Below are 15,460 nucleotides of genomic sequence, written 5' to 3'. Positions count from 1 at the left end.
GACCAGGCTGGTCTCGAACTTACAGAGATCCGCCTGCCTTTGCCTCCCAAGTGCTGGGATTAAAGGCGTGCGCCACCACCGCCCAGCTCTGAAGCCTTTTGTTATGTCTCAAATACAGGGAGACTATCTATCCTTCAGCTTCTCAGATTGCATAGGAACCTGCCCCAGATGAAGCCTCATTCTGGCAGGTCACAAATAATTTTAAAGCCCCACCAACCTCTAAAATCCTATCTACCATGTCCCATTAGGATATATATATGCCCCAGCTGTACCCACCACCATATAAGCCCCAGCTACTCACCAAAAGCCCATGTTTCAGAGCCCCCTCACATTCTATCAAGCTGTCTTTCTGCCTTCATCTCAGACTCTATTTACAATTTGGGCTCAGAATCTTACCAATGCTCTATTTCTGCTTAGTTGATATTTCCTTTTCAACATCCATTCTGCTATTCTCTAACATTTGCTAAGAACCAGACACTGAACTAATGCAGAGTGAAACCTCTTAATTGCTCCATCTTCCTGGCACAAATACTCTAGTGTACTGTGGATGAGCAGGTTTAGACTCAGAGTAGTAAAATAACCACCAAAATGCAAAATCACACACTTATTCAGGCAAGGCCAAGTCTCACTCTGGAATTTCTTCTCTTTCTCATAAAAGGATTATGTCCATGCTTGTTCTACTCAAGATGTCCCTATATCCCAGGAAGGCCTCCATGCACCTGCCATGTTCTTCTGCAAGGCTGTGTTCTCTGCCTGCAGCCTCAGCAGCTCCCCGTCCACATGTGGGCCAGCTTGAACAGTTCCTGTTCCTGTAGCCCCTTCCTTCAGTTGCCGGTTCTCCAGCTCCAGCTGCTCCAGCTGGCTGCAGAGCTGAGCAGGGGAAGAGATGACAGAGAAATAGCAAATCAGAACAGTAGCTACCAAAACACAAAGAGCACTCGGTCACTCAGTGTAGAATTCATTAAATTCCCCTAAGAGCCCTATAATGCAGTTCCTCTTACACTTTGAGGATACAGACACTGAGACACAGAGATATTAAACAATTTCCAGTTTACACATCTGTTAACTAGCAAAATCGAAAAGGGTGAGAATACTGAGAACAACATTCCATTTGTAGATTCCCAGCCTCTGAGATGTTAAGCCCTCAGGCTGCTATGGAAGTTGTTAAGCACCATGGACAGCCCCACTGACACACACACACACACACACACACACACACACACACACACACACACACACACACCCTCTCCTAATCTGTGTGAAAATATCCTAGCTCCCTGGGTCCCTGGTTGAGAGGACAGCTTCCTCTCAACCCAGGCATCACAAACAGCTTGTAAGACATTTCTAGAATAAACACAGCTTACAGTTTTTATACTTCCAGTCTTTAGCTTTGGAGAGATATGCCATGAAAACTCAGCAGGCCCCACTGTTCATTCACCTCCTGGTTAAAACAACAGTTTCACAAGACAATCCCGTCTTCACTTTCAGACCAGACTACTGTGGCCGACAATTTTTTTTTTATTGCCTAGGATATAACATCACTTCTTTTAACAGTTTCTTCACCTGACTGGCTTCTATGTATCCGATAGTGCTCTACTTGGATGTCGTCTTTAAAGTAGGATTAGCCAACACAAAAATTCCAGTCTTTTACCACAATATTCTCAGTTTACTTATTTTTCTCCATTTACTTATTTTTGACCTAGTGTCAATCACAAATTTGTTGGTGGTGAGGGTTTTTTTTTTTTTTTAAATTTTATCTTGTGGGTTGTTTTTGTGGAGGTTGTTTTTGGTTTTGGGTTTCTTTTTATTTTTTTTTGTTGTTGTTGTTGGTTATTGTTGCTCTTTAAGATGGAATCTCACCATGTAGCCCAAAATTTTAGCTTGGTCTTCTAAATACTGGGATTACAGGCACGTACCACCACAACGCCTGGCTAAATTTTCTTTTATAACATGGAATCACAAAACAGTCTGAAACTAGATGGCTTGGACATGAAGTTCTATCATGTTCCAGCTGGCTAATCTTGGGACAAATTAATTCACCTCCCTGGGGCTCAATTTTCCTCATCCATTAAAAGGGGATACTAAAAATATCTCATAATTGTATTGTAAGCATTGAACGAATAATGTAGGGCAATTCAAATGGGAATAGGCATAGAAGAAACAGCATTGGTAAATGATCACTATTGCTGTTCCCCCCACTCCACTGCACCTACACTGATAGAAAATATCAGTGTTCTTGCCAGTTTTTTGTCAACTTCACACAAGCTAGGATCATCTGGAAAGAGAAAACCTCAATTGAGAAAATGCTTCCTTCAGCTTGGTATGTAGTTGGGTCTATTGGACATTTTCTTGATTACTGATTAATATGGGAGGACCCAGCCCACTGTGAGTGGTGCCATCCCTGGGATGTAGGACAAGGGTGGTATAAGCAAGCAGGCTGAGTGTTCCATGGAGAGCAAGCTAGTAAGCACTGTTCCCTCCATGGCCTCTGCTTCAGTTCTTGCCTCCCTTGACTTCCCTTGGTGATAAAATGTGAACTGTGAGCCAAATAAACTCTTTCCTCCTCAAGTTGTTTTTGATGTGTTTTATCACAGCAACTGAAAACAAACTATTTTTGTTTGCAAATTACCCAAGCATTGGGACCATTCTGGGAAGCTTCCAACTTTATTTCCAGAACACAGACTACACAGCAGGTTCCTTTAACTATCATCTGTCCAAGGAACAACTCCTTTGGCAGGCTCTAGCATCAGGTCTTTCTGTAAGTACCGTCAGGGCCTGAGAGGAGTAGGAAGGGGATTATGCAGGAGCCCAGAGTGGTGCAGAAAAACACTACCAGTAGTTACAAGAGCACCAGAAAGCTCCAGGGACCAGGGAGAGGGGCTGATACCAGAGGGTATTAATTAAAGTGTAATAAGGTCTAGAGTTTGGAATAACTTCTGTGGAATAGTGAAGTGGACCAATAGAAAAAACTAGAAGTAAGGAGATCAGAAGGCTGTGGAAGTAGAGTGGATGAAAGGAGGTGGAGGTGAGGCAGGCCAAAAACACAGAATGAATGCAAACATGTTTCATACTAAGCAAACACTCTTTCACTGAGCCATATTCCAAGATCCTGGCTAAAAAAGACCTCCTTCTCCTTTGCCTTCTTTTGTTCTCCCCCATCCACTGGATAATAACTGTTTTAAGTATGGAGAGGGATGGGAATGCGGCACAGTGATAGAACACATGCTTAGCATGCACGATCCCTGGGTTGGATCTTCATCACCACAAACAAGACATAGTTTAGAGGGAAATGCATACTGAGATAATGTCATTAGGTAACACTTCTATAGCTCATACTATCTTTGTAGGAGGCTTTACATGACTTACATAGATTTACCCACTGAATCGTCATGAAAACCCTGTGAGGCAGGTGTTTCTATAATCACCACTTCCATTTTAAACATTTGGGAATCAAGAAACAGGAGGCTAAGTGACTTGCTTAAAGTTATAGTTAGTAAAAGGTACAGCCAAGATCTTATTCTAGGCCTTCTGGTTCCAGAGATCTTACTTGGAAGTACTGATTGTTAAATTGCCTCTCCTGGCATTGTAACTGCTTAAAGACTGATTTCTGTTGTATTTTGTCTTGAGTCTTTTACTGTTTAAATAATTTTTGTTTATTCTTTGTCATGTAGCCCAGTCTGACCTGGAACTCACTATGTAGCTGAAGATGACCTTAAGCTTCTGATTCTCCTGCTCTACTGCCCAAGTGTTAAGATAACAAGCATGTGCCACAACACACAGTTTATGCAGTGCTAGGGACCAAACCCAGGATCTCATTCATGTGAGTCAGGCACTCTACCAAGTAAGTCATATCCCAAGAATTTCTGTGGGGTTTTTTGCTGTTATTTTTTTTTTTTTACAATTTCTTACTGTATTCATGTATTATAATTGCATTCTTCTTCTTTTGCTCTTTATAGCATCAGATGGAGCCTTGGAAACAGATTTCCTTTTCTCTACAGCATATTTTTCCTTAAAATGCACTGAGACTCACAAGATGATCAACCATGGATACAGAAGACTAGTAGAATGAAACGTGGGATCTCCAATTGCTCAGGAGGGTTAGAAAGAGCCAGGACATTAAAACCAGTAAGGAGATAGAATTAGTCAATCCAGGATGAATTACCTGGAAGAAGTGGAACCCCAGACCCATGTCAGATGAAGGGAAGAAAAAGAAAAGGAAAGCAGTTCAAACACCTTTCCATCCATATTAAGAACTTTACTTAAAGCCCCAGAACACACTGGGGTTCCATGGCACCAGCCCAAAATTATACAAATGGAGACTTGAATTAAATAAAAGGAGTGACTTAGGAACCAAATGAACTCAGGGGCTCAAAGGATCTAATTCCATGAGAGTGTTTGGCCCCACCTGTCAAATGATTGCCCCCAGCAATAGACTAAGGCCTGTTTCAGCACCATGGACAGTGTTCAGCGGCAGACCCTGTCCACCCTCTACTGCTGAGCTTTCAGCCTAAGTGGCTCTTGCCCATGCATACACAGGTGCACCATTCCCATTTCCCCCCTCAGCTATCCCGGGCACCAGCACCTTGCTGAACTCGGCCATAAGTGTACTGTTCTGCAAACGGAAGTCCTCCTCCTGGCTGTGCAGCTTTGCCTGCAGCATCTCATTTTCACTCAGCAGTACCTCCACTTCCTGCAGTGGCAGACATGGGCCAGGACTCCAACAAGGGTGGAAAGGATGGGGAAGTAGGTAAAGAAGGGGAGAGAAGGAAAAAAATGGCATTGGGTAGGAAGTATATAGGGCAGAAAGAATGAGGCAATATATGGGAAGAGAGACATACAGTGAGGTCAAGAGAGACATGGAAAAGGAGGGAAAGAAAGAGGAAGGGAAATATAGACAAGGGGTTAAGAGGGAAGAGAAATAATGATAGGGAGATGGGAAAAGGAGAGAAGAGAGGGAATGAGAGGAGGATTAGGGAATAGAAAAGGCAGGAAGACAGGAACAAACCAGTATCAATGGAAAAAGAATATAGCAAAGAGAAGAGAGAGACAGAAGGAAGGTGTTTGGGAAAAACAATGAGTAAGGAAGATAGAGGAATGGGAGAAGGAGAAACAAGAAGTCAGAAATAGAAAGGAAAACCAGAAAAGAAAAATGAAAGAGACAGAAACAGGAGGAAGAGAGACAAAGGGAAAGCCAAAGAGAAGAAACAGAGGGGGAGACAGGAAGGCAGGACGTGGATTCATGAGGATAAAGAAAAATATACATAGGGACAAAGAGTGTGAGACAAACACAGGAAAACAAAGACATAGAAATGCAGAGCAGTGAGGAAGTTGCAGATACAATGGGTTTACATAGATAAAGGCCAGGACAATGCCACCAAACAAATATCCCACTAAGACAATCTTGCACACGTATTCACCCACCAAAGGCCCCCTTACCTGAGCTTTCTTGCTCTTGCTTAGTGCCTAAAAGGAAGGGTGGAAGAGAGCTAAAGTGAAGAGCAATGGACCCCTCCGTGGGATATAGAAACTAATGTGGCAGGGGTTACGTGAGGGCAATGATGTGTTGTGGGATGGAAATATGTTTAAACACAGCACTTTCATAACAGTTAGAAGCCCACAGAAAGAACAGAAGAAAAGAATGAAGAATGATTGGGAATTCTGGTGCCTTGGTGCCATAGCACCTGAAAAAATTCTTCCTTTTCTTCCATGTTTTTGAGGGAGAGAGAGAAATAATGTCTTAGATTTTAACCCTTTATAATGCTGGATCTCCAAGCTAGTAAATTGTGGCTTCATCCCTACATCTGTTCAAACACATCAATGTGCTTCTCTCTCATGAAACATAGCAACTTCTGTCCCTCTGCTTGGCAGCTAAGGATATTGTCAGGCTGTGGAAATCAACACCCTACCAAGAACTCCAGTTTCCTGACTGCTGGATTGTCTGAATTCTGTATAATTCACCCAACAAGTTTCATTTTAATAAAAATATCTTAATAAAACAAAATTGTATTTATTTATTATTGATTATTATTACTGTGTGTGTAGGTGCATGCGCGCGCGCGCGCACACACACACACACACACACACACTTGAGTGGTACAGCTTACACATGGAAGTTAGAAGATAACTTCATGACAGTCAGTTCCCCTTCCACATATTTTTAAATTTGTGTGTATGGGTGCATGCAGTGCTCTTGAAAAACAGAAGAGGGCATCATATCTCCTGGAAGTAGACTTAGAGCCAGGTTTGGGAGATGCCATGCATCTGAGTGCTGGGGATGGAACTCAGGTTCTGATGCAAGAGCAGTCAGTGCTCTTAACCACTGAGCTCCAGCCCCTCATCCAACAAGTATTCAGCCTGTACTGTATGCAGCATTGCACTACACATGAGGACAGAGCAATGAAGAAGGATAAAAATAAGGATCTAGACTATCTCAGGGGGCCATGCTAGGCTATAGTCTACCCTATTTTCAAAGAATCTGAATGGTGGGTTTGGTCTCATGTCACCAACAGGACCAGGACACGTAGGCGCATAAAGAGGCAGTGTGAGTGCAAGACAGGAGGTAGACTCAAGGCAGATTTACTGATAGACTTGACTAATCAAAAGTTAGTGAATGAAGCCACATGTGGTATACATGCCTACAGATCCAGCTACTCAAGAGGTTGAGGAAGGAGGCCTATGTGAGGCCAGAAATTTGGGAGCAGCTTGGAAAACACAGCTAGATTCCCCTTTCAAGACAAAGTTAGTGAACGAAGGCTGGAGATGTAGCGCAGGAGACAAGACAGCTTGGAGCCGGGTGTGGTGGCAGACCCCTGTAATCCCAGTAGGAGTTGGAGACAGGAGAATGAGGAAAGGAGGATCAGGAGTTCAAGGCCATCTTCAGCTACCTAGCAAGCACAAGGGCAGCCCAGGCTTCAAGAGACCCCGTCTCATAAACAACAAAAAGATCACTTTTGAGGCTTTTGGCTAAAAGCAAATATGGAGAGCTTGCCTAGCATGCATGAGGTCCTAGGTTTGATCTGTAGCACCACTCAAAAGAAATTTAGTGAATGAAAATGAATAAGCCATTGATATTAGAATGAATTAAGAGTAAATTTTTAAAAAATCAATAAATTAAGCAAAGCCAGGCATGTCAGCACACACCTATCATCCCAGCAGTTGGGAGGCTGGGGGAGGACAACCAAGAGTCTAAGGCCAGTCTGGGCTACACAGCAAGATCCTGTCTCAAAAGAAACACACACACAAATTAAATAAGCAAGACTGATTAAAATTAGCAAACTGAAGAGACTTCTGTGAAAAAAATTTCCAGTGACTGTAAGAAAGCGGCATGTATCATTAGGTCTGGTTCAGTATAGGTGTTCACTGGGAGATAAATGAGTCAGATGGATAGAGGGAAGCAAGAGGTGGGTGGATGGGTGGAGGGAGGTACCTTCTGAGCTTTAGTGAACTCCTTATCCAGGTAGGCGACCTTCTGCCGAAGACTGGCAAGTTCTGGTGCAGGGAAAGCAGGGAATCTCAGCCTCAGGTGGTAACAAGGAACTGAAGGGTCATCTTATCAGGCCTCTAAAGGAAAATCTTTGTCTCTAGTCCCCCAAAACCACCCCATCTAATGAGACTCTCTGGGCTCACCAACACCATTCTTCCGAAGTTCATCTGAAAGCTGGTAGTTATTTGTCCGGAGTTCCAGGAGCTGGGTCTTTGGGAGAAGCCAAGAAACAAAAAGATTTATCAGGAAAGCATTCCTTCCCCACACATGAGGCAACCAAGCCCCTGAGCTCCAAAGACTGGACTGGTACCCCGTAGGTGTTTCCTTAATTGCTCTGCCTTGTCCAGTTCCATTCCCATCACAGCCAGCTTCTCCCTCCATTGCTCCACTAGTCCATTTCTCACCCGGGGCCACTGAAGAGTACTGGAATAGTCGAGCTCCTGTTTATACATGTTCCCGTGACTCAATACATGCAGGATAAAATCATCTTGACTGACCTCTTAATACCCTGAACACTGCCCTGGTCAGACCCTGAAAGCCCCTTCGGCAGAAGGCCTAAAAAACTCTTTCCCAAGCAAAGAGAATCTGCTCTTTCTCCTTCTCAACTTTCATGAGTCAGGGGGTGTTCCCCCAAGGTCCTGCAGGTTTTCAAAACATGTTAGAGTCCCCTTAAGTCAAGAAATAAGGGAAGGGCTGGAGAGATGGCTCAGTGGTTAAGAGCATTGCCTGCTCTTCCAAAGGTCCTGAGTTCAATTCCCAGCAACCACATGGTGGCTCACAACCATCTGTAATGAGGTCTGGCGCCCTCTTCTGGCCTGCAGGTATACAGACAGAACATTGTATACATAATAAATAAATAAAATAAAAAAAACCCTGCCGATTTCCACTTTAAAAAAAAAAAAAGAAATAAGGGAAAATGCAGCGTGCGGCACTGAGCCCTGAAGCTGATTCTTCCCAGAAGCACTCACTGACTCCTCCCTCTACTTTTACGTCCTTCTCAAAGGACCAGCCTCCACCTCTCTCACCACAATGGGTTTGGTCCAGGTCAGAAGGCTGGCCTGGCTATGATGGGATCTTTCTTGCCCGTTCTCCCCAAGACTCAGATAGCCTCTCTCCTAATCCTACACCAACTGCAACACCTTTCTTTCTTTCTCTCTCTCTCTCTTCTTTCTTTTCTTTTCTTTCTTATTTTTTGAGACAGGGTTTCTCTGTAGCTTTGGAGCCTCTCCTGGAACTAGCTCTTGTAGACCAGGCTGGCCTCGAACTCACAAAGATCCGCCTGGCTTGCCACCACCACCAGGCTTGCAATACCTTTCTACCCACCTTGAAGTCCCTCTCCAAAAGACCCCAGTGGTTTTTATTCTCACACATGACCCAATGGGATAAATCTTCCTTGTTTAAATATCCACCCACTCTTCACAAGATGCCTTCAGTCATGATCCAAGAATGGTGACACTATGTCCCTCCAGAGTCTCTCTCAAATACCCTTGAGCGGGCCAGCTGAAATAATCTTATTCAAAATCTTCTGTAATTTACAGTGCTCCTCCCCATTTATGGTCCAGTGGTCTCATTCTTTTTTTTGGTATATTGAATATTAAAACTTTATTAAACAATAACACCCATACAACTATAGCTGAATTGTTTAAATAAGATGCTGGCCCAGCCATATCAGAGATATATGTGCTATAAACATTATTTTGAAAACATGCAATTAGTTGGTCAGACTTAACCTGTCTAATATCACATGAAAGTCATTATAGAATAAGCAATAAATATTACTTAGTATAAAGTTTATTCACATGTATAAAAATCTGAAATGTTATGGATGACACGCTATTAGAGGAATGTCAAGTATTTCTGTAATTTTTTTAAGATTAGATTTTTGGAGACAGGCATGGGGACATATACCAGAAATACCAGTACTTAGGAAGCTAAGGGGAAAAGATTAATACAGCTTCCAGGCCAACCTTGACTACAGAATGAGACTCTGTCTCAAACAAAAGGATGAAGGAAGGAAAGAAACAAAGAAACAGTGGTCTCATTCTTATATCTTTAGTGACCCTCAGCAGGTCACCTAGCTCCTGGGCCAATAGAATTACTTCTACTCCCTCAACCAACAGGACTCAAGGGTTTCCCCATTTCAGTCGTTCCCACTAAGGCTCTCTCAAAGTGTTCCTTCATTGTGCAGTGCCCCTTAAAAGAATCAACAGGTCTGTGACCCTGGTCAGACTTCTCCCCCAAACCCAGTGATGTTCCCCCCCTGAAATTCCAAAATATTATTCTTTTATATCCGCTAGTTGTTCCTCTAATATGGATTAATGGTATTACCCACTCAGAATAGTCTTCACCCCAGATCTAAAGGAATCATTCCCTACCTCTTAGGATCCTCTACCACCAACGGCAGGGAATAGATCCACGGTTTTCCCTACTCCCCTAGCCTAGTGGTATCTCCCTCAAACTTTACACCTCCCACCAGTTCATGGTCTTGCCCTGTCAAACCACCCCCACCCCCACACACAAATGACGCAAAAAGCCAGATGCCTGCTTCCTTTCTCTCCAGACAAAATAATTTCTCCTTCTCAGGCTCTCCATCCTTCAAAGTCAAACATCATCACCAGTTAATGGTATGCCCTACACAGGAGCACAAAGGTCTCGCCCGCACCCCGGACTGAGAAACGTATCGCCCACTTAAATACGTTCTACCAACCCCACAAAGCTAATAGACTCTAACCTTCAGAACCCCCATAGAAATCTTCGAAGTCAATAGCGTCGCCACTCAAAGCCTCAGCTTCCCTTCTCCAGACCACCCCCTTATACTCAAGGCCCATCCCAACCAAATCCTCAGAGCCTATAGTACGACCTCTTTCTACCCCGCCCCCAGACTCCTAGCCGGGTGGTCTTTCCCCACGTCGAGCGGCACCTGCATCCGTTGAAACTCCTCTTCAGACAGAGCTTGCGCCATGTTCCTCCCCCCCCCCGCCCCCCGTAAGCGTTATGCGCAAGCGCAGCTAGTGTGGCCTGTCAGTGCTAAGGTCGGAGCGAACCACTGACCAGGAATGGGGGAGGGAACTAATCAAATGTTCAGCGTTTCAGAGACAGAGAGAAGAAAAATGATGCTTAAAGGTCAGGCAAATTTATTTTGATGTTTCACCAAATTGTCAATTGTCTGTTATGGCTTTTGAGCATTTACAAACTACTCATTGTTATGTGATGTTATGGTATCTCTGTATCATGGGTGGACTTGTCCGTAGGGAAGTAGTCCTCCGACAGAAAAAAATATAACCCTTCCGCGATGCTCCTTTAAGAAGAAAGTGACTTAATAACTGTGGAAATGAAAGCGGAAGCTTCCTGCGGTCTTGTTCCGGCCCTCCACCGAGTGACCCCCAAAGGGGAATCCCGCCTCACGTTAAAGACCTTGACCACTTACCCCTCATTTTTTTTTTAAAAAGATCTGACAATGATTTTATTAACACAGCGCTGGATATCATATTAGGGAAAAGATGGAGTCATTGATAAGCTAAAAGTTTGCGAGAAGAGACAACAGCAATTAATAAAAAAGACCCAGAAAACTCCATTAAAAATAAAAGCAAAAACTAGCTCCGTGGACGAGAGTTTGGTAGCATAAACAAGGTTCTGGTTTTGATCCCCAACACAGAAAACAAAACAGAAACAAGGATTTAAATGTGTCCAAACCCTCTCGGATCTGAAAGAAAAGGTTGCTCAGTGTAGTTGCATTATTTTCTCATAGAAATGAAATTCTTTTCCTGCTTCGGGAAATATAGTCAAGTAGGGCTTGTGTAATTTGGAGGATTTTATTGATATATGCTGTCTGTCTCTAAACACGGTCGTTTAAAGGATACCATCCTACGACTTTTGAGACACCTATGTCACCGCAATACAGGGAGAACACTTCCATCACACCTTAAAGGGTCTTTTGTGTCACGCTCTACTCCCCCCATCCCCCCATTACCCCCCCAGCCCCAGAAACATTGTTTAGCTTTCTGTCCTGTCGAGTACTTTTGACTGTTATAGAAAGAATTTCACACAAGTAAAATGAGATACTATGTATTTTTTTATCTCTTTATTTTCCCGCTCATTTACGTTTTGGGATTCATCCAAGTTGTGGCATCAGATTGTTTTCTTTTGTGAATGGGTTGGATTTCCTAGTATACATAGGCCACAACTTGCTTATCGATTCTTTTAGTGTGGCTTAATTCGTGTTTTTGTTATGAGAATGATTGATTATCTTTTTCATATGTTTATAAAGACTATTTTAATAGTGTGTGTGTGTGTGTGTGTGTGGTGTGTGTGTGTGTGTGTGCTGCTGGGGATCAACCTAAGGACTCTTGCATGCAGGCAAGTGCTCCATTTCTGAGCTGTACCTCCAGGCATTAATATCCTATTTTGAAGCAAAGTTGGAGATTATTAAGAAACAGATTTAACATAGATTTAAGCACAGAGAGAGACAGAGATGAGAAAATGGCTAGGAAACGGATAGTACACTTCCAAAACATGGGTATGGACTTCTCAAGAGAAACTAGTGGGGGTTTTTTATTTTTATTTTTTTTAAAGATTTATTTATTTATTATGTATACAACATTCCTTCCATGTATGTTTGTATGCCAGAAGAGGGCACCAGATCTCATTATAGATGGTTGTGAGCCACCATGTGGTTACTGGGAATTGAACTCAGGACCTTTGGAGGAGCAGGCAATGCTCTTAACCGCTGAGCCATCTCTCCAGCCACTGGGTTTTTTTTTATTATGTTGTCATTGTTTGCTTGGTTTTGGACAGTGATGAAAATCAAACTCTTAGATGTGTGCCTGCGAAATAGCATCTGCCACTACACTATACACAACACACACACACACACACACACGCACACCACACGCACATGATCCCATGCTACAGAGTGTGGCCATTTTTCAAAACAAAAATGAATAATATATAACTTTCTTCACATTGTCCTCTGTGGCTTTCGGTCTCCCACCTCACGTTTCCAAAGTTCCTTGTACATTAAAGGTATTGAAGCTTTACTGTAATATAATTTATTTTTTCCTCTCAGCTTGTGTATCAGAGTTCTCCAGAGTAACAGAACTTATAGAATGGGAATTTATTAGAATGACTTAAAGCTGCAGTCCAGCTCAGCCAACATTGGCTGCCTATGAACAGAAGGTCCAAGAATCCATAGTTGTTTGGTTCGCAAGGCTGAACATATTAGCTGGTCTTCAGTGTTCACTGGAAGTCTGAAGAAGTGGGCTCTAATGCCAGTGAAGTAATGGATTTGCTAGCAAGGTGAGAACAATCAGGCAAAGAGAGGGAGCAAGCCTCCTTCTTCTGTGTCTTTTCAATAGTTTACCAGCAGAAGGTGTGGCCCAGATTACAGGTGGATCGTCCCACCTCAAAAGATTGGGATTAAAAGTGAGTCTTCCTACTGTAAATGATTTAATTTTTAAAAATCCCTTACAGATGTACCCAGTCATTTGGGTTTTAATTTCAGATGTAGTCAAATTGGCAACCGAGAATAGTCATGACAGCTTGTCATTTATTTTTCATCCACATTTATCACAGTAGCTACACACATATATCATATATATGGGCATACATGGTGGGATATATCACCTATATCAACACACATATATACATACTATTATTATTTCTACCTTAATTATTTTCATATGTGTCTATACATATTTTAAAACTGTAGGAGGAGAGGCCCCTCACTTGTCCCCAGTTGCTTAGCCCTGAAATAATTACACAGAAACTGTATTCATTAAATCACTGCTTGGCCCATTAACATTAGCTTCTTATTGGCTAACTCTTTTTTTTAATATTTATTTAGTTATTTATTATGTATACAATATTCTTTCTGCGTGTGTGCCTGAAGGCCAGAAGAGGGCACCAGACCTCATTACAGATGGTTATGAGCCACCATGTGGTTGCTGGGAATTGAACTCAGGACCTTTGGACGAGCAGGCACTGCTCTTAACTGCTGAGCCATCTCTCCAGCCTCCTGGCTAACTCTTACATCTTAATTTAACCCATTTCTATTAATCTGCATATCACCCTGGCCTACCAGCAAAGTTCTGGCATGTCTGACTCTGGTGGCGGCTCCATAACGTCTCTGACTCCACCCTTCTTCCTCCCAGCATTCAGTTCCATCTTCCCCACAGACCAAAGTTCTGCCCTGTCAACAGGCCAAGGCAGTTTCTTTATTCATTAATGGTAATCACAGCACACAGAGGGGACTTCCACATCACAAAACAAAAATGAATTAATACTGATATTCCAGTACCACAGATATGATTTATTACAGATTTCCCTTCCTCTTATCTGGGAATTCTTACTCCAACAGTGAGAACCTACCTCTAACTTCCACCATCCACTTATTTAATTCTTCACTCCTAGTATACATATGCAGCAGTATTAAAACTGTTAGGGCTGGAGAGATGGCTCAGTGGGTAAGAGCACTGACAGGTCTTCCATTATAACTGGGTTCATTTCCCAGCACCTACATCAATGCTCATAGCTGTCTATAACTCCAGCTCCAGGGTATCCAGTGCCTTGTTCTGATCCCTCTGGACACTTGCACATATATTCCACCCATACACATAATTAAAAACAGACTGTTAAAGCACATGTGTGCCTTTGGGAAATAGTGGCACTTGACAGCCAAGTGCTTTTGTATAGTTTCTTTTGTCTTTGAAGTTTCCGTATCAGTTTCCTTCCTTCCTTTCTTCCTTCCTGCCTGCCTTCCTTCCTTCCTTCCATTCCTTCCTTCCTTCTTTACTTCCTTCCTTTCTCTCTCTCTCTCTCTCTCTCTCTCTCTCTCTCTCTCTCTCTCCCTCTCTTCCTTTCTGTTTTTGTTTTCTTTCTTTCTTTTTTTTTTTTGGTTTTTCGAGACAGGGTTTCTCTGTGGCTTTGAAGCCTGTCCTGGAACTAGCTCTGTAGACCAAACAAACAAAAAAACAAAAAAACTGAGGGTAGTCTTTGAAATCGTCAAGACAAACACAAGCACAAAAAAGTTGCTGGAAAAAGAAAAGATGATAAAAATCTGAACACTGGAACAGCTGGTTGAAGGTATATAGGCATTGCTGCTTTGTGACTTCAAGTCTGAAATTATTTTAAAATAGAAATCTTAAAATTGAGTGCAGTCTAGTGGTATGTTTGCCTAGTATATGCCAGGCCTCTGGGTCCCATCCCTAGTGTGCATATGCACACAGATACACACACAAGAATATTGCATCTGTGGTACATGAAGAATAATTAGCTTTCTTGAAATGGCTTTCTCTGGGTTTGGAACGGAGTAATACTAGTCTCTTAGAACAAGTATCCTTATTTTAAGATCAGGAAGTACCCTCATCTCTTTAATTTTCTAGATGAGTTTGTACAGAATTGGTACTATATTTCTCCTAAGTATATGGAAGAATTCTTCCAATCTCCTGCCCCCGTCACTCACACACACACACACACACACACACACACACACACACACACACACTGGCATTCTGTGTCCTTCAAACAATTTGCTATGAGAAATATTGGCATGAAGTTGTTCCCTTTATTAGCCAGTATATATTCATTATACACAATAATGCGCTTCATTAAGACATTTTCATACATGTATATATTTTGGTCATATTCACCTCCATTATCCTCTCCTGTCCCCCTTCTTCCCCCACACTCCTTCCTCTCCCCAAGCAGTGCCTTTTTATTTTCAAGCATTTTTTGTGATCTAATGAATTTCATTAGTGTGGGTGAGGGGTTATTTACAGGAACATGGGCCTCTCCCTTATCAGTGGCCACCAGAGGAAACTGTCTCTCCCTTCTGCCAGCCTTCACTAACTGCCAATAACTCCTCAGGGAGGGGTAGAGGCTTAAGCTCATGAGGCCCTCCCCACTAGCAACAGTGAACTGCCTAGAAATCCTTAAGGACTAGGCGTAGAGGGGCCGGGTTTTTTTTTTTTTTTTTTTTTT

At 42.6% G+C, this 15,460-nt stretch overlaps 1 protein-coding gene across 9 annotated transcripts in view; it reads right to left on the bottom strand.

Annotated features, from left to right (window-relative positions):
• Positions 1 to 10,469, bottom strand: part of Gripap1 (GRIP1 associated protein 1) — a 30,587-nt gene extending 20,118 nt beyond the window's left edge. For 4 of the 9 annotated variants that reach the window (XM_050160772.1, XM_050160775.1, XM_050160774.1 and 1 more), the window contains exons 1-6: positions 10,404 to 10,469; positions 7,627 to 7,693; positions 7,427 to 7,536; positions 5,437 to 5,463; positions 4,583 to 4,690; positions 720 to 870 (exon numbers count right to left, since the gene is read on the bottom strand). In XM_050160772.1, the coding sequence (XP_050016729.1) occupies positions 720 to 870; positions 4,583 to 4,690; positions 5,437 to 5,463; positions 7,427 to 7,536; positions 7,627 to 7,693; positions 10,404 to 10,445 (505 nt within the window). In that variant the 5' untranslated portion in view covers positions 10,446 to 10,469. The remainder of the gene's footprint in view (positions 1 to 719; positions 871 to 4,582; positions 4,691 to 5,436; positions 5,464 to 7,426; positions 7,537 to 7,626; positions 7,694 to 10,403) is intronic. The other 5 variants (XM_050160773.1, XM_050160778.1, XM_050160776.1 and 2 more) reach the window with 3 other exon arrangements.
• Between the last annotated feature and the right edge of the window lie 4,991 nt (positions 10,470 to 15,460).

This window comes from Alexandromys fortis, unplaced genomic scaffold (genome assembly GCF_014885135.2).
Source record: "Alexandromys fortis isolate MF-2015 unplaced genomic scaffold, M_Fortis_MF-2015_v1.1 scaffold_83, whole genome shotgun sequence".
NCBI classification, from domain to species: domain Eukaryota; kingdom Metazoa; phylum Chordata; class Mammalia; order Rodentia; family Cricetidae; genus Alexandromys; species Alexandromys fortis.
The sequence above is the reverse complement of the archived record's forward strand: the minus strand, read 5'-3'. Positions and strand labels throughout refer to the sequence as shown.